Source organism: Pangasianodon hypophthalmus, chromosome 27, assembly GCF_027358585.1.
Source record: "Pangasianodon hypophthalmus isolate fPanHyp1 chromosome 27, fPanHyp1.pri, whole genome shotgun sequence".
In the NCBI taxonomy this organism is placed as follows: Eukaryota; Metazoa; Chordata; class Actinopteri; order Siluriformes; family Pangasiidae; genus Pangasianodon; species Pangasianodon hypophthalmus.
The window spans coordinates 1,242,433-1,267,012 of NC_069736.1; the positions used below are offsets into that span (position 1 = coordinate 1,242,433).

Below are 24,580 nucleotides of genomic sequence, written 5' to 3' on the forward strand. Positions count from 1 at the left end.
AGAGGAAAGAGGAAAGTAAAAAGGTGAACAGAAAGCGCTAACAGCAACTTTTTAACACAATGACAGGAAATGACATGCTGTATTTCTTTACTGTCGAGATTATTTCTTCCTACCTTAAAAGGGAAGATGAGATGCTTCACGATGGTTCCAAACGGTTTTCCCAGAGCCAACATGTCCGCCACGGCCATGCTGCCCATCGGATATTTGGCCACAACCACCTTCGTGAAGGGCTGAAATTCACCAACATGGAGCAGAGAGTCAGGCTCAAGAGCATCATCAGCGAAGATACACACAGTAATAATGATTAATTCCACATGATTAATACATCATCATCATCATCATCATCATCACTGTGTACCTTAGGAGGGTGAAAAAAACGTTCAGAAGGTGAGGACAGGTCTCCTAAAAACACACACACACACACACACACACACAAATAACATGAATTAACATCAGATACAAAGAGAAATCTGTGTCGAGGAAAGACAAGAAGAAAACCCACAATGAATTAAAAAAAAAAAAAAAAAAAAAGTTGACAGAAAAGAAAAGGAAATTTAAAAGAAAAAGGAAAGGGAAAGCAAGGCGCAAATACACAGGACATAAAAAACAGAAAGAAAGAAAGAAAGAAAAGACATATGAGAGAGAAATAATGAAAGAAAAACAAATAAAAAAAGGAAAGAGAGCATAGACTAGATTAAAAGAAATAAAGAAAAAAAGACTAGGGGTAAAGAAGAGAAAGAATAAACAAACAAAAACAAAAATAAAGTAAGGATAGAGGGTAGAGAAATAAAGAGTTAACAAAAATATAGGATAAGGAGAAAGAAAGAAAGAAAGAAAGAAGAGATAAATAAGGAAAAGGAAATTAAAGTAAGAAAGTAAGAGCATAAAGTAAATTAAAGACTAAAATTAAAAATCAAAGAAAGAGCTACATTAATAACAGATCTTTCTTTGTGCACGTTTAGAATAAACAGTTAAAACATTAAAAGCAGTAAAGTCACGCTGTGTAAGGACCTTTATTGGTTTCAGGTTTATAATAAAAGTTTTTTGGAGATTGGTGTCGTACCTGTGCTCCGTTCTGAACTGTAGGACCGTTTACTGGGCAGAGACGAGCGGGAACCTCGACGAGACGAGTACGAGTCATCCACTGAGCCGGACCTGCAGAGACACGGCGAGGTGCGAATTTAATAAACGCACTCGTGCTTAACGAGCTGAAGAGCAATGTCGTACTGTACACAAGAAAATATTCATCATTGTTCAACACAGGTGCAAACAGTCTTTAACATCTTCAGTTAGACAGAAACGTAACTGTAATAAACTGACCACGACTGAAATCCTGCTTATCTTAAAATCTTAATCTTAATAAATAAAGAAATAAATTCTGAAATTTTAAACAATTTTTCACTGAAGACTTTTAGTACTTAGATACACAAATACACAGATACATAGACAGATGGATGGATGGATGGATAGATAGATAGATAGACAGACACATAGGAAAGACAGAAAGACAGATAGGTAGACAGACACATACATAGATAGATAGATAGATAGATAGACAGACAGACATATAGGTAGACACACTGAAAGACAGATAGACAGATACATAGAGAGACAGATAAATAGATAGATAGATAGATAGATAGATAGATAGATAGACACATAGGAAAGACAGAAAGACAGATAGGTAGACAGACACATAGATAGATAGATAGATAGATAGATAGATAGATAGATAGACAGACTGATAGACAGACAGAGAGAGAGAGAGAGAGAGAGAGAGAGAGAGAGAGAGAGAGAGAGAGAGAGAGAGAGAGAGATTGTTTTTGTATTAGAGTTTATTGCCATACCAGCATCAATGGCTATTTCATGGCAAATACAGATATTAATCAAACATTCAAATAAAATTCAGCTCATAAAAAAATCAAACATTTCTGTGCAGCATGACAACTCTATAAAAGACTCTCGCCCTTCAGTAAATATCCATATCACTTCATCATGTCTAGAGCTAAAAGGGTAGATGTATATTTTTATATTTACGGGGTTTATTTCAAATAATTTGTTATTTCCGAGATAAAGATAGAGAGAGAGACAGACAGAAATGTGACTGTGACAAATTGACCTTGACTGAAATCATGCATGTTTTTAATCTTAGAAACATTCTAACGTTAATTTTTAAACAATTTTTCACTGAAGATTTTTAGGGAGTCAAAGTTCATCTGACGTTTTTCAATTCAACATAACGACAACTTCATCAATCGATAAATAAATAATCAATAAATTCTTTGCAATGTATAAAATGATCTAGTTTCAGTTTGTAAGCACGAATCAATTGCAAGCTTCTGCAAGTTGATTTTTGATTTTATTTTTTTTTAATTGAGTGCTGACCAACAAATTGATTATACAGTATGCCATGTGTAGTAAGTAAATAAACAAAATTTTGTACTAAAAGTGTAATTTTTATCTTAGCTACTATCGTGGTTTATAAGTAATAAAGAGTTTCTCCTTAAAAGCCGTTCACCAAACCACTGAGAGAAACGTTTCCTGAAGGAGCTCCGTGTTGTTAAGCGGCATGGAAACTTACAGCAGCATGTACTCTCTCCGCGCTTTGGTGTGCCGGATGCCGCGGATGTGACTGTGCCATGCCTGAAGAACAATCACACACACACACACACACACACACACACACGTCACTGAAACAGAAGCTCTGTTTAGTAATAAAACCATTACACTGATGAGCAATGTGTAAGAATCATCCATCCAATCAATCACACAGTGTTCTGTCACTCACAGCTTCCTATTTCCAATCAGGACCCTGTTCATACGCCATATTTACACCACGGCGCTGCTGAATTCTGCGTTCTGATTGGTCAGGAGGTCGCTCGATCGTCTATATCGCGTTCATATTAAGCTATATATTAATACGTTACGGTTTCTATAGTAACAGCTCATTCACAGGGATCTGTACGGCTGACGCGCCGCATAAACGGATTTAAAAAACGTATGTAATCGTTGATATGTCGAGGAGACGTTTATGCAGCTTCATGGAAGGAGTCTCCAGTGTCAGTCAGAGGTAAAGCTGTAACTAAGGTTTCTGACATCTTCAGGACAGAGGGGTTTTGCTTTTTTTTTTTTTTTTTTTTTGTGGTTTCTCTGTAACCAATGATGTGCAGCTGCTTTTTTTTATTGTAACTCTTCGTAAACTGCTGTGGTGTAAGAGGAATAAAACACTTGTGATACAGGAAAACAATCAACTCCAGCGTGGTAAATGTATCTCCGCTTCATCACACCACTCCGCTGCTGATTATTCTTCTACAACAGAACAACACGAGGTGTTTATTTATTTATTTATTTATTTCATTTTAAGCCCACTTTAAACTTTAAGAACATTGATATTTACTTTCAGTAGTTTATCGATACAATACGGAAACACCGCTTTCTCCCATTTTGTGTTTTTTAAATATTATTTACGCACTCATACAGATGTTTTTCTGTAAATATTCTCACAGCTGTACTCAGGTTTCGGCCATGTGTGAAATCTCACCTCTACTTCCCTGAAGTTACACGCAAACTAAACTTTACAAAAAAAAAGCAAAGCTGTGTGAACATTTCTCTCGTCTAGCTCTCTCTCACCCTGCTGCAAGACCTTTTTTATTCCCTCAAACGCAATTTTTGGCAAACAGTGTATGAATCCAGACCATCTCGGTTTACTGAAGAGGGAAGGCTGAGACCTGACAGTCTGTAAGAAGGTCAATTTAGGGGTTTTAAACAAAAAAAAAGTTTGCTTGTTTATAATTTAACGCCATGACAACTACCATGACTATTTTTGTTGTGAGAAACAGGTTAAATTATAGCAAATAACAAAAGTTTTTTTAAGTTTATCTTTGATAAAAAATCTAAAACTAAATCTAGCTTCACTTCATTAAAAATCTTTTGTTGTTTTTAAAAAAAAAAAAAAAAGTCTTAAAGGAGGTTGAAACCATCAGAGTCCATTAAAATATGCCTCAAAGATACATATAAAAAAATAGATAAATAAATAAACTTAAGAAGGCAGGTCACTGATTAGTTTGGGAACTAATAGCTAATTCAGTAAGCTAGTTAATGCTTAATGTTACACACACTAGGGTGGACTGCTTGTTTTTTTATAGACACGCCCCCAACGTGCCTTCACTCCGCCCCTTTCTGTTCAGAAAGTAAAAAGTGGTGGAATACGTTTACCACGAGCCAAAAACACACACCGTGCTTCCGAAAAACCTCCAAGACGTGTAGAATAAACACAGATTTTCCAACATTCTTCCTGCACATTTAAACGCAATCTATCAAAAACGCAAAATACGAACACCATCACCCCGCTGACCGAACTCTGCCGACCACCGTAGATTCTACAAGGAGTGGCAGGAAAATAAATAAATAAATAATAATAATAATAATAAAGTAGTTCCCGTGTTGCTGCACTTTATCTACTTAACCACTAGAGCGCCAATCTGGTGTAAAGTCGGTTTCGGACTGCGCGATATCTTAAGATTCTTCCTCGTCACACTGTTCAAGATCCAAATAAACTCTGTCCTGAATTCTCTAACAGACTCTGTGACAGCGCGCGTTTTACGTTTCAGATTATACGATGAAGATCCTCTAACGCTAGACGTGCGATTTAAAAAATCAGCTACGCTCTACTTACGTCATCAAAAAGCGTGATCCGGAAATCAGCTCGTGCCGAAAACGGAAACACAAACATTCTTCGAACTGAGCTTGAGGTAATGAGAAGATTGAGAAGATTTTTTTCTGTCCATTAGCGTGTGACGTTTACGTTTCTCCATCGCCGCGGGTTTGCCGTCATCTTACTGGTGGATTTTACAAATTTCTCACAATGACAGATACTTTGTCACGTCTGTGGCGTTGTTAAAGCACCGATATCAACTCACGACCAAAGAACTTTTTTACGATGTGCGATTTTTTTTGTCCAGAACAGCAAAACCGTACAGTGTAAAGTCGGCTTAACGTACGTTTCAATTTAATTCTACCAGTTTGTGCTTACTGTGTTTAACTGAACCCTCTCTCTGACTGTCGTAATAAATCCACTGTAACGCGTGACACTTGGCTGGATGATTCTCACAGCGTGAGACTATAACTTTAATAAGTTAATATGGTGTGTTTTGGGTCTTTTACCTTGGAGCCATTGCTCTCTGTCTTGCAGAGCGTACAGATGTGCGGGAAAACCGTCGGTTTGTCATCGAACTCGTTTTCCTCTGACGTCACTGCATCTCCGCTCTGTCTCTCGCGGGACGACTTCCTCGATCTGGAGTCTCTCCGTCCTCCCGTACTCGCTCGCTCCGTCCTCCTGTGACCGTCCCCCTTCCCATGATGCTCATGGTCGTGGCTGGACGCTTGACGTGACGCACTCGAAGACGGCGGGCTTTCTCGTTTCTCTTTTCTTTTTTCGGAAGTTTCCGTATCCTGATTGGCCTGTTTAGGCTCCGCCTCTGGTTTTTCGCTATTGTCTGTGTCAGTAGCGGCGGCCGCCTTTTCGGCCCGCTTGGCTTTGAGCTGCATGATGAGATACGGTAACGTTTCCACGCTGATCTCGTTCTCGGGGATTTGAGCCAAAGCCTCGACGTCCTCCGAGCTCAGACCCAGAGCCGAGTACACGTTCTGAACGCTCATGGGCGCCGCGTCGCCCGCGCTGTCCGAAGACTCCATCTTCAAATCAGGACGCTGGAGTGGAGAGGAAATCCTCTCGCAGTCGTTCCACTACAGGAACAAACAAAAACAAAAACAAAACCCCAGAGAAACAGAAATAAATACACTGGGATAAACAGATCATAAATAAACAGAACAAACAGATAGCACCAGTATGTATGTATGTGTGTGTGTGTGTATATATATATATATATATATATATATATATATATATATATATGATTTTACAGCAGTTCTGGATATTATTGTCATCGTGCTTGAAAATTAATTACAAGATGTTTAAAGATAAACAAGTTTTATTACATAGAAACAATTTTCACTTTCTTGAAATGTAATGAAAGGTATAAAGCCAATACATTTCCCAACTAAATAAATAATAATAAATAATCTATTTAATTTAATAATAATTAAATCTTCTCAATTATTAACTCGTGACTTTATATACTGAAGCTAAAATGAACAAATACAATTTTTATTTTTTTAAGACTGAGGTTTTAATGTACATAATGCCAACAACAGTAATAATATTTTTTTGTTTAAGACACACACACATGCTAATTTAGGTCACATGGTGAGTTTATATGCACACGCCTCCACTTACTACTGAGAAATATATAAATAAACAAAATTAAAAAATGCAACTTTCACATTTTGCACGTTAAATATTTATAATTCCATCAAATGTCTCCAAGTTTTCAGTAGCTAGCAAGCGCTGGCGCAAAAACACGGACTAGCCAGCTAGCTGCTAAACCTGAAGCTAAACGTTTGTTGTGTTTGTTTTGCTTCTATATTTCAGATTAATTTACGTTTTCGTTTATGATCAGGAATGCAACTTTAGTGCCATTTGGATGAATTCATAAATTATTTTAAAATTATTCTAACTTTAAGTGAGACAAAAGCGTTACTAGCGTTACCTAGCGTAGGGTATACAAAAAAAAAAAAAAACTTGCACGCGAGCCACCGTAATCCAAATCGCTCCCTATTGGACATCTAGTCCCCTAGGTAGGGTTCATGACGCCATTACTTCACACGCTATGTAGTGCGCTTGTGGAGGGGGGTAGCGACCCGATTGGGATTCCGCCACACATTGTTTTACAGATCAGCCTAAAAATCCAACGTTTATTTTAAATATGCACGTTATAAAGCGGCTATAAATAGCACCGTGGAAAGGGGTCATGAATCGGCGATATTTTATAAGAAATTGCGTTATGCGTAGTTTTTTCTAGCGCTAATGTTATCTAAGCTAGGCTAGGCTAAGCAAAGCTAACTGGCTAAGCAAAGCATAGCCATATTGTAAACAATGAAGTAGCGGCTTTCACGCAGGCGTCATAAATACATATATTTTAAAAAAAAAAAATAGCATAAATACCGAAGTGTATTTGATGAATCCTTCTTTTTTTCGATGCACAAAATTACTCTGCTAATATCCACGCAGCTGAAATGTTCACTTCGCCATGTTTTTGTGCACAGTGGGCCGGACTGCCTCTCACAGGGCCGGGTTGATCCACACCGCGCCACCGGTACCGGCGATAAAACACTGCTACCGATATCGATACTATTAAATAAAGGACAGGAAAAAATAGAAGGAAAAAAAAAATCAACTTACAGCTAAAAGACTATAAACACTTTATGGTACTAAATCTGTATGCCTGGTGTAGTTTTATTTTTATTTCAGTTTGATATTGTATTTAATCACACTGCATCTACTCAGAATCATATTGCTCTCTACAGCAGTTTAAGAAGTTATTATTATTATTATTATTATTACTATTATTATTATTATTACTACTACTACTACTATATAGTTTATAACTGTTAATAACAGAGCTGGGAGGCAAAGACAGGAGGAAAAAAATATGAATTTTATTACAGTTACAATAAAAGAATATTATAATACATGACCTTACATGATTATATTATCTCAGGAAAACATTTAAAGTTGGCTTCCTGAAAAGAACTAAAAAGTAAATAAACTAAAACATATTCTTTATTGTAAATATATATTCTGCTTTTAGTCTTCTATGGAAAAATACTGATAATATTTACACATTCTCATATGCAAAATATCTTGAACAAAAACAGAGGGGAATAATAATCAAATTTGGCCAGATTCATCATCTCAATACTGATATTCAGTACTTAATCAGCATTTCAGCAGCTGAAATATTAAATTACCCTACAGAAAATACATAGTCTATAAAAAAAATAATAATAATATGTGTATATAATATGTATAAAGGCTTTTTTTTTAGATGATAAAGTCATTAGAACATTTCATGTCTGTCTTGTAAAAGTAATTCTACAAATGCACACATCCTGATCTGCAAACACTGTCATCTAAAATCCAGTAAAAAATATATATATTTATTGTGAATTGATGGCTCGAGTAGAGATCTGGTAAAACTTTAGAACTTGGTTTGTCGTAAAGAAACGTCGTCTTTCTTCTCTTCCTCCATTTGGCCGCAGATGGTTTTCGGCTCGGAGTCTTGAGAGGATTCGTTTCGTTTCTTCTGGACGCTGTGCCAGACGCCGTAGCAGAAATAGATCAGCAGTCCTGAACAGCAGATTAATCCAGTTACGGTTTGTTGAGAGAAAAGTGATCATAGAATCATAGATACGTCATGTGTTCACTCTGGGATGTAGTGAATATATGACAGGGTAAGATAAGATAAGATTTTTCCTCCATTTTTGCACGTCAGACAGAAAATGGGAACTAGTTGCAGGTAAGAAATAAAGTTGTGTGTCGGAAACTAAAGAAACGTCGGAACACACACGCTATAGGATTGGTCTGAGGAATCATTCCAGCCAATCGTGTGGTCAATTCAAAAGTCGCTTTGCTGATTGCCGCTGACATCGCTGATCCGTGTTACGCACAGAAAAACACATTAAAGCCGTCAGTTGCTAGTGTCCTATTGCGATCTGTACATCACGCTAAACAGGTAGCAAAACCTCCAGCAGCTCGTGACAGTAGATTTTGGTGTTGTAGGCCAACATTAATAACCACATAGTCTGAAACAAAATGAAGTCAGGAGGCTATTTCACTTGTCTTATGCTGTCTCCTGCTACCTAGTGAATTTATAGAATAACTCTATAATCAGCAGTTGAGAGTCGACATCATGCCGTCGTCCCACATACAGTACAGCAGCTTGTTCTGAGTGGTTTAAAATGTACCTTTGTTCAGCTCTGTTCAATGCAGCAGGCGTGGTTGCCATGTTTCAGCAAAATTCCAGCCCAACTACATCTCACAAACCACACAATAGACCTGAAACTGGCCCAAAAAATTGAGCACTGGAAAAGAAAGACTCATTTTTCTTCTTTTTCTCAGCCCCTCTGAGCATGTGAAATACTTGTTCCCCTTGCAGTTCTGATCTACAGATGTTACCCACTCCATAATCCCCTTTTTCTTCTCCCAATCTTTACAATATCATCTTACAATAAAAAATGATTCTGTACATCATAGACATACTGTCTGTATTAACACTCTGCCTTTGTTTGTGGTAATTTATCAAATTCTGATTAATCTTGGTGGCCACAGGGTATTTATATTAAACTAGCCCAATTTGGTGTAAAAATCATGACCCTGGCAACCCTGCCATTAACTGTCTTGTCTGCTGTTCCTCCTCCATGCATGAGGCAGCATGATTCCTGCCCCAATGGATTTACACAACATCAAGAACCACGAACAAACAAAAGGAACGTCGGCTTATATCTGTCTGATAGCAACATTTTTTTCAATCGCTGGCCACTCGATAGAGGTAGTTATTATTTCAGTGGAATTTAAAATGTTTGGAGTTGTGAAAGAGGATTTTATGAAGATTGTGAACGTTGTGCCGCCACTGGGTAATACCAGCGTTCGATGTTCGTCTTACCTACTGCCATCCACACTGCGTAACGGATCCACGTGTCTCCTCCCAGCTGAACCATCAGATAAATGTTGACGAACGTGCTGAGAATGGGAAGCACCGGCACAAGAGGAACCTGCAGCCAGGACATGTTAGTTTTCAGCTACTATAGAAAGTGTAAATAAATTGTGATGAAGGTTGTAGGTCAGAGTCTCACCATGAAGGCAGCTTTGGTGCTGTTCTGTGGTTGTCTCCAGATGATGACAATCGCAGTGAATAAAAGCAGCACGAGTACGCAGATGATCACAATCATCCACCACGTCCCCACCAGGCCTGACTCCACCCCCTTCGTCAGAATCACACTCAGAGCTACCGTCAACACGACTGAAACGCACACACACACACACACACACACACACACTGTGTCACCAGACGTAGATGTTGAATTCTTGAATCTGAATCTGTCAGAAGTTAATTTTCTAACAGTAGTCGAGCTGCAAATCACAAGTTTCTATCATCATTTACATTATCATTTCTATAGTAACAGCTCATTCACAGGGACTTATATACTTGTACTGGGTTTTATTCCTCAGCTATCCAATATCCTGTTGCTAATAAGCTATTTAACCTATTCTCATAAATTACTAAAGCCAGAAACAGACATGCTAAACACATACCTATTAACTTAGCTACAGCGAAAATGTAATTGTTCCATAAAGACAAAATGTTAGCTAGTTTTTTAAGCAACTAGTAAAGATAAAAGTACAGTATGATGTGGGCTTTATAATCATCTTGTCTTCCATTTTGTTTGTTGTCGTTTTGCTATGTTGACTGGAAGCTGTGGAAGTTTGGTTTTAGCGGTTGACTCTAAGTGTAATTACAGTGTAATTTTAGTCACATGGAGTCTTTTCTTAGTCGTTTCTCAACATATTTGAGGGAATTGTTGACTCTCTTGACATGTTTGGCTAGTTTTCACTGTCACTGTGCTTTAAAAAAAAGATCTAACTGATACATGCTAGCTAGCTAAATCGTTAACCTGTTGTCCAGTAACAATGGGAAGTCCTTTTGTAAACATATTATCAATTTGCCTAAATTTGCTTAGGATTTTTAAATATTTATATGTACAGCATGTGAAATATTTTGTAGTACAATCACACTGTTACAGTAATAAGTCCTGAGTGAAAGAGCATTTAATTCCTGTTTAATATGATTCCAATTTAATTCACTCAGGTGAACATTTTAACAAAAAAAAAAAAAAAAAGTATTGTTTTTGAATGAAAGTCGTATAAACAGAAGACTCACTGATGATCATGGTCAGTATGGAGACGACTTTAGAGCTGGTGACTGTAGGTGAAGATGGCGGATGTATTAAACTCCACTTCTCCTTCTCGCTCAGCTTATCTAAATCCCCTTGGTATCTGTGTGGACACAGTCATACACGCTCACTTAATGGCCATGATGAGCTTTTTCATGAGATATTTCTGTTATCTTTATCACCAGTGTCATAATTTGAGACTTTCAGAGTGGCTTAATGGAGAGACAATTCAGGAAATGTTCATTAAAGAAGTAAAACATTTGTAATTTGTAACCCAGATTAATCCTTATGGAATAAAAATATATTGTGATATACGTGAAATTACACCACAGTGCTGCTGAATTCTGGATTCTGATTGCTCAGAAGGTGTTGATTAATTTTCTATAACAGCAGCTCTGACAGCAGTGCTGCTGTAAATCACAGGATAATATTAATGCTCTCGTTCTAATACGTTATCGTTTCTATAGTAACAGCTCATTCACAGGGATGTGTGTGGTGGATGCTTCACATAAAAATGTGTGTAAGAATTGATATGGTGAAATTTTCTGTGAGGAGAAATGTGTTTATTTAACATTGATGGAAGGAGTCTCCAGTGTGAATGCTTTGTAACAGTCAGAGGTAAAGCTGTAACTTTAAGTTTTCCATCTTCGGGACAGAGGAGTTTACGCTTTTACAAGAAATCAAAATGTAAATGGTAAATTTCTGAGGTATAAAAGGAATAAAAATCTTGGAGACGTGCTGTTATAGGAAACAAATAATGGGCTGGTATTAAGATAATATTATATATTATATGTTATATACAGGGTGTCCCAAAAGTCTCCATATACGGAGGAAATTAACACTTTTTACCAAAATGTCTTCCAAAATGTTTCATACTTAAGTTTATATTATATATGTTTTTTCAGATAGCCTTTAAGAATGCCTTTGGCAAAAGAAGAACGTATTGAAATCCTTTTTATGGCTGGATCAGGAAGCTGTTTCAAGGTTGTGATGGACTTTAATAGGAAACATGGTGAGCACATCACGCACCACACTGTTACCAAACTTATTAACAAATTCAAAAAGACTGGAAGTGTTGCAGAACAACTGAGAAGTGGACGTCCACGAACATCCACTGACGAAGGCACAAGTGATGAGGTGCTGGCAAATTCAAAGATTCAAACATTCAAAAGATTCAAAGCGTTTATTGTCATGTGCACAGTGAGGAAAACCAAATTTCCCTGTACAATGAAATTCTTTCTTTGTCCACATTGAATACCAAGATAAATGCAAACTATTTAAAAAAAATTTTTTTAAATAGAAATAGACATACACATACATACAAATAAACATAATAATAATGTGTAGCTATGTTGCAGAAGTAGAAATATAGATTATGTATATAGAAATATAGACTATGTACATCTGTATGCGTGAGACCTTTGGGACACCCTGTACTGTATATACTGTATATTAAGAGAAGGAGGTGAAGTAAGAGAAAGAGGAGTAGCAGGATGAGGATCATCTATAATAAGAAGTGTACCTGAGGATGAGGATGCAGATGGCCACTAGCGTGTAGGCAAACAGCGTACCGATAGACATCATGTCCACCAGAGCTTTCAGGTCGAACACAAGCGCCATGATGGCTGCAGAAATAACACACACTTGTGTCTGCTCACAGCTTCTTATTTACAAACAAGATATCTTTAAATGCCATGAAACAGCACAGCAACAGACTGAAAAAAAATGTCCTCTCTATTTTCTTCTACAGGGTGGAGCAAAAAAAAAAAAAAAAATCAGGTGATTTGTGTATAATCACATGATGCAAATAATGTTTGATAATGATGTAATAATGTTAATAATACATCACATTCTGATTTATCCAGTACTTCTGTACTGATTACTGTCATTCACTCTTTCGTCTCGTAATGGTGGTTCCTTTTTTACTAAATTTCTTTATCTAAATTGACTATATAAACGTTTAATTCTAAATTCGACACTTCAGGTGTGTTTCTCTGCTACGTTACCTGCCACTATTCCTGAGGAGAGTGTGGCGATGACGGGACTCTGCCTGGAGCTCATTCGACTCAGGGGTTTGAAGAGAAGTCCGTCTCGGGCCATGGCAAACAGGACACGCGGCATCGGGAACATCGAACCCAACAAACTGGCACAAAACGCATATGTTATTTAACAATTACAACAATACTACATTGAAAAATAAATTTACACAATTATCTCCTTACCCCAAATGTAGTAATATATAGCTAAATCATTTAAATCTGTTTGTAAATATTCTCATCAAACCATAGATGCGTGTTTATAGTGGTGCAGTTTGCTGTCACTCAGTCCCCTAAAACATTTTGTATCAAAAAGCTGAAAGTGCTGAAGGTGATAATAATAATAATATACACGTAGTGAAAAGTCTAAAGATGTTGTTTTTTTTTGTTTACGTTTCATTATAGTTTGCCCATTATTATCCAGATCAACCTTTTCCAGTTAGAGCTAGATTTTTTCCCAATAAAATATCATCACAAACATTTCTCAGTCCACTCTAGCTATCTGTATTTAGATTTTCTAATTCTCGATGACTTAACTCGAACTCATTTCTTGAAGTTGAAATAGCTCCACTCTGAAGATGAATGTGTAAATACAGACTCTATGTAGAAGAAATTATTTGTTACATAGCATATATATAATATATATAATTTTGCTGCTTAGTGTAATTGTGGACATTTTTTTTGCTGAAATTACCTTTGAATTAGTTAGATTAGTTAGATAAAGTTCGGTCCCAATAGTTATTTGGTTTTTAATTCACGTTCCCTGCAGTATATGCATCTAGGCTTTTAGCAAACGGTTTAATAACAGGAGAATTGTCTTGTTTTAGAACATTAAAAGCGTTAAACAGTGAATTCAGGCAGCGAACCACTATATTATAGCATTTTGTTTAATTTCTGCAGGAAATCATATGCAGTCAGATTATGATCTGGTCATTACATCGGCAAATGTTTGTGTGATCTGATTAGATTCAGACTGTATACATGTGGGTTATACTGTATATAGTACTTTACTACTGTTATTAAGATATATTGTTATAATTCACTTTTGTTATATGGAGAAACTTCCTGTTCTTGTTGCCATGGTAGTTAATTGGTTTCGCCTCTTGGTTGTTATATCTTGTTATCTCTGGTTTGTCTGTTTGTCTGTTCCTGTGTTTTCTCTCAGTATCATGTTGCCCAGCATTGATCCCTGAGGTTCCCCTTAATTTCTACATCAACAGGAAAAAAGGTACTAAACTGCACCATTCCTTATTGGTAGAGAAGTACACCTTTTGTACCTTTAGTACCTTTTAACCAGAAAGAGAAATATGCATGTGTCCCTTTAGACCTTTACCTGAAAAGGTACTAGATCCACAAGGAAATGTACAGTTTAGTACCCTGTTCTTTTTTTTTTTTTTTTCTAAGAGTACAAGAACTCAGTTCATGATATTTCTGATTACATAAGGCAGAATGTTTTGAGCCATTCCTGTTTTAGAAAAATAAATTCTAGGAAGCGCAGCATTAATCATTAAGACTAGTAAATGTTCAACTCTTGGCCTTTCATTTTTTTCATGTTCCTCGACTTCCTGTGTTTTTTTTTTTTTTTTTTTTTTATGAGATTTTGCATTATCCAAGACTTTATGGTGTTCAACCTTATCACCAAACACATCAGACCCCATCTGTCTCCATGAGGAGTTCATTTTGTCATTTGAGAAGATGATAATGAGGTAAATTATGTACCGTTGTTATGTCTTAAGTTACGTTTGGAGTCAAAATGACCCATTTAAAAATCTGTGTATTTTACTCGGATGGTGTTTACACACACACACACACACCTGCCACAAGCATGAGAAGGACCTTTGCTCCTCAATTTCTTTGAATATTGTGATGAATAGAAGGTAGATCAGAGATTTAAGTACTTGTAATGTTATAAAATTAAAAAAGAGATGATCTGGGATCTAGTAGTAAACAGAACGAGAGGCTGTCCTACCTCGTAGAGAGCGCGCACAGAGACCCGACGGCCACAGCGTACTTCGCTGGCTCCCAGCCCACGTATGTGAAGGCCACAGGGAGAGGGCTCTGGATGCTCAGCTGGTAGTAGGGCATCATGAGTGTGAGAGCGGCCGAAACGCCAAAGTAAGCCAAAAAACAGATCAGGAGCGACGCCACGATACCCACAGGGATCGACTTCTGAGGGTTACGGACCTCCTCACCTTGAAAGGAAGAAAAAAAGATTCAGAGTAAGTAATGGCAAGGCTTTAGTCTTAGAGGAAATGTTGAAAAATAAAATAAATATAAATATATTAGGAAATAAAATGGTGTCTAATTCTCTACATCTCTCATTTCTCACATTTCAGTGCAAATGACAAAAAATATCATCATAAAATAAAAGGTGTACTGATTTGCAGAAATATGAATGTCATAGAATTGACCTTAATCTGAATATTGTCTCTTATTTTTAAAACAGTCCTCAGTCTGTAGAAGTGAAACTTCTTCAATTGAAAACAAAGGTAAATATAGCCACAAGCCCCATTTGCAAATAGCGCCTTCAGTGCTTGGACCCCTAGTTGGATCCTCTAGGACTATTCAAAAATATTCCTTTGATTTTTTTAATTAAAAAAAAATCTTTTGCATTGTGAGAAATGTGGTCGAAACATGCTTTTGCAAACAATTTTGCTTCTTAAGCCAAAATTAATATCAGATTTCGTTATTTTAAAACACTAAAGAATGGCCTTAATGATACTTGATAAATTGGCTCAATTTTTTTTATTCTTAAACCCACATTTTCTCACAATTTACTCATAGCCAGTAAGAGAAAAAATAAAATTGCCTGCTTCTGACTGGGTTTATTGTTATCTACATTAGCACAAGGTTAGTGATGTGAGCTGCAACTTTTTTTGGACTAAACTGAAAATTCGCTTATAGCAAAAAGAGTTCATCCTAATGACTGATTAAGTCTTGTAAAAGATAAAAAAAACAACCAAAACTGAAAGATGTTTAATAAGATGATGCACCCGTAGTGGCGATACAATCGAATCCAACAAAAGCGTAGAAGCAGGTCGCAGCTCCAGCCAACGTTCCTTCAAATCCAAAAGGGAAAAATCCTCCAATCCCGTATTTCGACATATCAACAGTGCTGTTTGGGTTGCTGTTCATGGTGAGATAAAAACATTAAAAAGATCAGAACATCAGTGCTTAGTTGGATTTTCTGGGGCTAAAACTCTTCTGGGAAAACATCATGGAAACTATTACACTTTTCTGTTGGTTCCTGGTGGCTGTGTAATGGTTCGAAAAGGAATGCAATGGTTAATAACGGTATTTTGTGTTTTATATACAGTAGGTCCTAGTGGTTTAACAGGAAACCTGTTTGCCACAAGACACACATAAAGCTGGAAAATAATCTATTAATTCAATTAACAACACACTGAATACACAGTTACAAAAGTTTACATCGTCCCATGGCTTCTGGAAAAAGAAAAAATGGACCTCTATTTTATAATTTATCTACAAAAATATATAAATCCAAAAAAAAAAGAAAGTTTATGAAATGTTGGTGTATCCTATAACCCCTGGGGGTCTACAGGGGTCAAATATCACAACTGAAAGGATGCAAAAGCTATTAAAAGAAATGAAAGATATTAGATTCAATTATAAAGGAAAATAGTGGGCATGCAAGATATTAAATAATATTTTTTATCACATTCACAAAAGAGAGACTCACTTCATACTTGAACATAAAATATCTGACCATTTTTGTTACTCGTGACAGTAAAGGAACATTTGTGAAACCAAAGGCACAAAATGTATCGATAAGAAATTACATTTCTTTGCTTTCTTCATTTTGTCTCAAGGGGGATGCTAACTTTTGCACTGAACTGTACTCTGAATATGTTGCTGAATCAAGAACGAACTGACTCCTGAAACCAACCACTAGAACTATTTTTTATTTGAAGCATTGCAGTTCTCTGAGGCAATGAAGGGACTTACGTAGATGTCGTGGTATTGAAGATTTCCTCCTCAGTTAGCTTCCAGTTTTTAAGGTCACCTTTAATAAATCCAGAAATGATGACGAACAGCAGCACGAGCACGTTTATGGCGGTGAAGATCTTGTTGACCATCGCGGACTCCTTCACTCCGAAAGCAAGGATACCTGAGAAAAGTTTAGGCTCAAGATTTAGAAATAAGAACAACTCGAATTCAAAAAACCACATGTACTATTACTGCTACTGATGCTAATAACAATGATAATTATAATGAAAAAAAAGTACAGTTTATAATTTAATTAATTTATTAAATCAATCAATCAATCAATAAATAAATTTAAATAAATTTATTACATTTAAATTTAATTTTAAATTAGAAATATATTTGTAATTTTGGTGTTAAATTGTAAAATAGACAATTTACAATTTATCTGAACAATTTAAAAAAAGTTGAAAATGAAATGTGGCTATATTTTATAACAAGACAAAACAAATCAGGCAAAATCCACAAACAATTGTTAAAAGAGGTTTTCCATGGATTTATATGATTTTTTTAATTTATTTGCTTTTGAATATAAACTATTCTAAAATACACATAATATTTCCAGAGAAATAAATTAACTGTAATATTTTCTTAAAATAATGGTCCATATTCATTGAGTGGCATCTGATTTTTAAATCCTGTCTGATTTTATGCTTTAATTTTTAATTTTTTTGATTAAAAAAAATCTTCAGTGAAAAAACTATTTATGTTTGTTTTTTGTTTGTTTGTTTATTTGTTTGTTTGGTATCTGTTTGTTTTGTTGGTTGGTTTGTTTGTTTGGTTTGGATCTTCAGTTCTAAGGGTACACAAACTTTTGGGCTTGACTCTAACATCTGATTTATGGCGTAACTTACCTGCCAGAAGCATAATAAGAGCAGCTGCAAAGAAGTCTGGGTAAGGAGCGAGTCCAGGTAAGTCCATGGCTACGTTATTCCTCAAATAAGTATCGATGACGTTCCCGATGAGGTCATCAAACGTTCCGCTCCAGGCCCGGGCGACGCTGGACGTACCTGCGTAAATACAGCACTTCATAAAATCATCACACAATCAATCTACTCAGCACGTACGCAGTTATTTACATCCGTTAATGATTTGTGCTGTCGAGGTTCTCAGGGTGCTGTTTTTCTAGGACTCTATATTCTGAGTGTCCTAAGTTCTCAGGGTACAGTGTTCTCATGGATTTATATTCCCAGTGCCATATTTCTCCATCCCAAGATCTGATGTTCCCAGTGCTCTTAGTTCCCTGAGCTCTATTTACCCAAGACCACATATTTTTAGGGTTCCACGTTCCCAGGTTCCTGTTTTTTACCGCCCTGTATTCCCAGAGTTATATGTTCTCAGATACCTATATTTCCAGTATTCCATGGTATATTTTCCCATCTAAGGGACTTACGTTCCCAATGATCTCTCTTAGGTGGGCTGTATTTTTCCATATATTTTCAACCTTCCACGTTCCCAGAGAATTTTTGTTAACCAAGGTTTCAGTTTGTTATTTGGATATCGTCCCTGTGTTCTATATTTTCATGGCCCTATATTCTCATTTCCTTGTATTTGCAGGATCCAGAATCCTATCCTATATTTTCAGGGTCCCACGTTCCCAGTGAAATTTTTTCCCAACTTTCAAGTTTTCTATGGTCCTATTTTCCCAAAGGCCTATTTATCTGAGGTCTTATGATCCCTGTGCCATATATTTTCTAGGACCTATGTTCCCACTCTCCTGTACTGCCATAGTCCTATCTATTTTCCCCAGGGTCTTATTTTCCCAGGGTACTATATTCCCAGGGCCACATTTTCCCTTTGATTATTTTCTTAGGGTTTCACATTCCCAAGGTAATATTTTCCCAGTGTCAATTGTCTCTAGATCCTGTATTCCAAATGCATATGTAAAAATTCGCCAAGGTTCAATGGCTATGTTCCCGGAGTAGATATAATTGGGTATGCGGACATGTACCTTGATAATAAATTAAAATAGATATTTATATACTGATAGAATTATTTTTATGACCAACATTTTTGGCTTAATCTGAACCCAAAGCATTATGAGTTCTGTTTTCTTGCCTATGATGTAGGAGAGCAGCAGGTTCCATCCTGTAATGAAGGCCCACACTTCGCCCACAGTCACGTAGCTGTACAGATACGCAGAACCAGTTTTGGGCACACGGGCACCGAACTCGGCGTAACATAGCCCAGCGAACACGGACGCCACGGCGGCAATCAAGAAGGAGATGATGATGCTGGGGCCGGATACGGTGCGCGCCACCTCGCCCGAGAGCACGTAGACGCCGGCGCCCAACGTGCTGCCCACGCCTAGCGCCACCAGGTCCAGCGTGGTCAAACAGCGGCAGAAATCAGAGCTCTCGCCATCCGGCTCCAACGGCTTCACCCGGGACAGACTCTTCAGGAAATAGAGCAGCTTAGAGCAAGGCATCCTGGGATGAAGAATAAATTCATCTGTCATTCAGTCAATAAATTATTCATTCAGAAATGATCAGTCATTAAAAAAACATTGAGATGAGTGGAAGTATAAGGTAGGGAATTGAATGACAGCATGATGTGATGAAACAGAGTCACTGTTACCTCCCTTAAGTTGATTATTTTCCTATAACAGCATGTCCAAAGTGTTTTATTAAAGTCCTGTGTGTGTCTATTAAAGCCCTCAATATCACTCACGTTTGGAAATTTTGCAATTTTTCCCATTTTGAAGACCCCATAAGAAAAAAACTGGCCTTATGTAGGGACATCTGAGCATTTAGACAGATAGAAAACATGTTTCTCCTGATTTCTGCCAAATTTCAAGTGGCTGGGAATAATATTTCTGGAGATATTAGATCCTAAAGATCCTGGTTTTCCAGATAAGATATAATTTTGTAATGTGTGCCATTGTAATGTAATGTGTATGAAAAAATGTGATGATGTTAGAATTCAGACTTGCAGCAACAACCCTATCTGAATTGACACAGAATATCTGTTTCTGTACTTTTTCTTCCCTTTAAAAGATAATAGTCTTATAAACTGTAAATCTTATATCACATATAATCAGAGATGACCGTGGTTTCCTTCGCCTGTCCTCCACCCAAACAGAAATCTAGATTACAATCAGGAGGAAGATTCACTTACGAGAAATTTGACTTTGCAGCTGATTACATTGATATAGAGTAATACATACCAGTAATAAAACTGATAAATGAATAGTGCGTGTATTAAAGATTAGAATACCTTCAATAAAATTGCAGTTTGATTTACATGATTAAACCTTAAAAACAGCAATAAATCTGTCCAGATAATGTCCCCGACTCCCATATCCAATATCTCCCACACTCCAATATCTCGCTTCATGTGAAATAATACATTTAATAAATGTGATACTGCCATAATTAACTCTCATGTGCATGAATCTTCTGCTTTTACTCGGAAACAATTTATCAAATTTTTCATATTTTTAAAATTTTGTTTAAAAAAATCTGTCTCATTTTGATTGTAATATTCAGCTCAGGTTCATTTCTATGATCATAAAAAAAAAAAAATGAAATATATGCTGTAGATAAACTTCACAGATCTCACACAAATCTGAGCTGAATAACAGATCAGAATTTTCTCATTTCTTTCTCATGTGCCGTTTTATTCTAAGAAGTTTTCAGGAGAAATCATTCAGAAGTCATTAATAACACACTGATGGATATTTATATATTTTTCTAGAGATAAAGAAATGTTCATATTAAGTACATAATTGTTCCCGTAGCCTTATAATCATTTTTCTAATATTGTCTTTTTGTCAGAGTTAACTTTCAAATCAAGTCCAAATCCCAGAACTCAATTTTACTCAATTCACACACATTAGAAAGTAAATTACAGAACTGTGTGCTGATGCGTTCATTTAAATCCAGTTTGTAAATTTCTAATAAAAAGCAGTCCATTTAAATAGTGAAGCTGTAACTGTAAGTTCTCTTACCTGAGGGCTCAGAGTGCAGTGTGCGCAGCGTATGAAGGTGTGGCAGTGTGTGTGTGTGTGTGTGTGTGTGTGTGTGAGTGTGTGTGTGCTGATTCGACCACAGTCCATTTTTCATGGCCCCTCCTGTCTTAGCTCACGTGTTTCAAACGTTCATGTGCAGTTTTTGACAGATTCTGTTACATTTAGGAGGAATGTGCGATTTCAGTGAACCTGGACAAGTTCCTCTGCTTCACACACGCACACACACACACACACACAGTCACACGGAGCTGTGAGGAATGGAAATAACATCTTGAGCAGGTCAAATACCACACTGCTAACAATAACAATAATAATAATAATAATAATAATATTAATAATAATAATAAATTATTATTATTATTATTATTATTATTATTATTATTGTAAGAATTATTATTATTACAACAAGAAGAAGAAGAAAAAGAAGAAGAATTATTATTATCATTAATATTATTATTATTATTGTTATTATTATTATTGTTGTTGTTGTTGTTGTTGTTGTTGTCGACGTTGTTATTATATGTGTAGTTTCTTAAGGGCTCTACTTAAGCATTTCCCCAATAAAAGAAAAAAGTAATAAAATAAGGTGATATTTTTTAAAGTTTATCTGACCTAAAATCAACTGATATCATTTTCTTAAAAGAAAAAGAAAAAAATCACACATTGTGAATTCACATCAACACAAAAAAAGGCTCCCAGGACTGTTGAGATGTTGTGCATTGTTTTGTGTTCTAAACTTGGGACTGTGGGATTGTATAAGGTTGTGAGTTCAAGTCCCAGGACTGTTGAGATGTTGTGAGTTCAAATCCCAGGACTGTTGAGATGTTGTGAGTTCAAATCCCAGGACTGTTGAGATGTTGTGAGTTCAAATCCCAGGACTGTTAAGATGTTGTGCATTGTTTTGTGTTCTAAACTTGGGACTGTGGGATTGTATAAGGTTGTGAGTTCAAGTCCCAGGACTGTTGTGTTCTTGTACATGTGTCTATGTTCTAATCGTGTTCAAGGTTGTGAATTCCAGTACTGAGATTGTTGTACTCACGCCAGTTTGTGTTCAAACCTCTATATTATGCCCTTTAAGTAAGGTTATGATTTTGAATCCTCAGAACGTTGGACCTTGCATCAGGTTGTCAGTTAAAATCCCTGGACATTGATAATAATAATAATACATTTTATTTATAAAGCACTTTACATTTTAAAGAAAATCTCAAAGTGATGTAAGGTTGTGAGTGCAGTCTGTTCAGGAACTGCTGGATTCTTGTACAAGGTTGTGAGTGAACATCCTGCGAATGATAATCCCTCGAGTATGGCTGCGGGTTCAAATCTCAGGACTATAAATCAAGTCTAGTTCATTGTTAAGCTGTTTCAATAATAATAAAATAGTCGTGCAGATTAAATACGACTAGCAGGACGACTCTGTGAAATAGAAATTTGCCCATGAAGATCCTAAGGGCTCCTCAGTGAATGTTAGTGCTAAAATAATTCTGCCATGCCGTCAGATCCGAGGGTTTAGACGCAGAATATGCGGTTGAACTCTGAGATCTCGTCTGAATGTACGTGTGTGAGCGTGTGCGTGTGTGAGCGTGTTTGTGATCATGTTATAATAGGAATGCCAAAGGTGAAATGGTCTCTAGTGAGAGAGATATTAAGATACCTAATATCGGATCATTACTGATAAGAGTTATGAACTTTTACAGCCATGTGAAAAAGCAGATGGAGGACCTCAGGACTGTGCAAATAAATTCAACACATACGTTTAACACATCATAGGTTTACTTTTTTATAGACTACATATTTAAGTCATGTTGTTTTTAATACAATTTTTAATAGGATCACGAGTGAATTCAGCTGCTGCTTATCAATTATCAGTGAGTGATAAGGAGCAGACTACGATCTCACGCTGACTCTCAGTCTCTTATCACGCTGCCGTCTTCTTCATATCTGCAACGTGCTTACAGGAGATGAACAAACTCACCACCATTTCCTAGACAGTTTTGTGAACTGTGGCAAAATTGGTAACGGAGTTTTTGCGGGATTGCGATTAAGGTACACCACAGCACTGTTTCACTGAATTCTGGATTGATTTGGTCAGAAGGTGTTGATTAATTTTCTGGAACAGCAGCTCTGACAGTAGCGCGGGTGTATGTTAATGTTGTTTCTATGGTAACGGTTCGTTCACAGGGACATGTACACCGGACGCTCCACATAAACAGATTTACAAAATCGCTGATACATTGAGGAGACGTTTACGTAAACTTTATGGAAGGAGTCTCCAGTGTCAGCGCTTTGTAACAGTCAGAGGTAAAGATGTAACTGTAAGTTTTCGGACATCTTCAGGACAGAGGAGTTTACACTTCTTCGCCGTTTCTCGGTAACACGACAAGCTGAGTTTTGTTTTTTTGTCTTATTAACTTCAAGAGAGAGAAAAAAGAGAGGATGGTGAGAGAACGACTGTTTATAGCTGCTATATAACGTAAGTCAGAACAGGAACTAACTTGTTTTGTGGACATTAAAGATTTAGAATGAATAAAAGAATTGTAATCCGTGGCAAATTGCTGTGGTGTAAGAGGAATAAAACGTGCTGTTATTGGAAAATTATCAAGTTTGGAATGGGAACAATAACTCCTCTTCATCACACTACCCCGTCACTCTGTGTTTTACTGCAACACACACACACACACACACACACGCACACACAGTGTTACACCAACTTAAGAATGAACGTATGAATGAATGAAGTTCTGTGGTAGCCATTGTTATTTATTTCTCTATATGTATTTTCATTCATTCATAACCAAACTAGTCAATAACTCATCAACTGTCATTAAAACATATTTAAGGTAAAAACCAGCATGTCCTGTCTCGTAGTGCGGGTTTTACTGGACGTAGAACTGATAAGCAGTAGAAGATCTGTGTGTAATAATCCTAATCAGATATCTGATTAGATGTACACAGGGTGAGCGAGATTTCGCTGATGTGACAAACTGACAGTGGCCAGGCAGCCGACTTTACTTCATTAAACATTAATTATTAATCTGTTCAGGTTGCAATAAGGAAACTGGATCACAAGATCATTATCACGACCGAAAATAAAATGCTTTAAAAATTAATTTCTTTATTGTGTGTTGTAAACATGCAACATGTCTGAATTCTTAAAAGCACCATAACATTTATGACTTTATAGTCTTAATATGAGAGAGAATGTCCCGAGAACATCATCGAATCCGCCATCTTTATCATCTCCTCACAGCAGCAGTGCTTTAATACAAGCAACAATCAGTGCTGTAGTACATTCCTACCAGCAGAACTATTTCCTATTTCCTCATTATTGACTGATAAGTAAGGAATAAAACACTCCATATCGTTCTGCGCTAGTAACATCCTGAGTGACGGATGGTGTGATGAAGCAGAGTTACTGCTGTTACTGTTACAATTTTTTATTTATTAAATAACAAGATGTCATTTGGAACGTCGCCAAAGTTAGTTCCTGTTCTCACTTACGTTATAGCAGCTATAAACTGTCGCTCCCTCATTCTTCCTTCTCTGTCTTGATGTTAATAAGACAAAAAAAACCTCAGCTTGTCGTGTTTACCGAGAAAACGCAAAGAAGCGTAAACTCCTCTGTCCTGAAGATGTCGGAAAATGTAAAGCTGACACTGGAGACTCCTTCCACACATGTTAAATAAATGTCTGCTTCATATTAACGATTACAGATGTTTTT

The 24,580-nt window shown here is 36.6% G+C and overlaps 2 protein-coding genes across 2 annotated transcripts in view; both read right to left on the reverse strand.

Annotated features, from left to right (window-relative positions):
* zgc:152816 (uncharacterized protein LOC777712 homolog) overlaps nucleotides 1-7,212 on the reverse strand; it is a 15,059-nt gene extending 7,847 nt beyond the window's left edge. The window contains exons 1-6 of the mRNA XM_026922157.3: nucleotides 7,064-7,212; nucleotides 5,164-5,745; nucleotides 2,582-2,643; nucleotides 1,064-1,155; nucleotides 359-402; nucleotides 114-230 (exon numbers count right to left, since the gene is read on the reverse strand). Of these exons, the coding sequence (XP_026777958.3) occupies nucleotides 114-230; nucleotides 359-402; nucleotides 1,064-1,155; nucleotides 2,582-2,643; nucleotides 5,164-5,694 (846 nt within the window). The 5' untranslated portion in view covers nucleotides 5,695-5,745; nucleotides 7,064-7,212. The remainder of the gene's footprint in view (nucleotides 1-113; nucleotides 231-358; nucleotides 403-1,063; nucleotides 1,156-2,581; nucleotides 2,644-5,163; nucleotides 5,746-7,063) is intronic.
* Nucleotides 7,213-7,523: 311 nt separating this feature from the next.
* Nucleotides 7,524-20,930, reverse strand: zgc:175280 (cationic amino acid transporter 2 family protein). Its single transcript, XM_026921548.3, has 12 exons — nucleotides 20,842-20,930; nucleotides 18,951-19,321; nucleotides 17,747-17,902; nucleotides 16,854-17,016; nucleotides 15,881-16,014; nucleotides 14,857-15,079; nucleotides 12,858-12,994; nucleotides 12,374-12,476; nucleotides 10,839-10,954; nucleotides 9,754-9,920; nucleotides 9,564-9,672; nucleotides 7,524-8,248 (listed from the first exon to the last, which is right to left on the reverse strand). The coding sequence occupies exons 2-12, from the start codon at nucleotides 19,318-19,320 to the stop codon at nucleotides 8,100-8,102; spliced, it is 1,827 nt and encodes a 608-aa protein (XP_026777349.3). The 5' UTR covers nucleotide 19,321; nucleotides 20,842-20,930; the 3' UTR covers nucleotides 7,524-8,099.
* Nucleotides 20,931-24,580: the final 3,650 nt, after the last annotated feature.

Bases quoted from the DNA above. Each gene is read 5' to 3' on its own strand.
- zgc:175280 (XM_026921548.3), bottom strand. From the start codon at position 19,320: ATGCCTTGCTCTAAGCTGCTCTATTTCCTGAAGAGTCTGTCCCGGGTG. The intron at 9,921-10,838 runs GTGAGTCTTCTG...TGTGCGTTTCAG, and splicing joins CATACTGACCATGATCATCA to TCGTGTTGACGGTAGCTCTG. The intron at 8,249-9,563 runs GTAAGACGAACA...TCTGCTGTTCAG, and splicing joins CGCAGTGTGGATGGCAGTAG to GACTGCTGATCTATTTCTGC.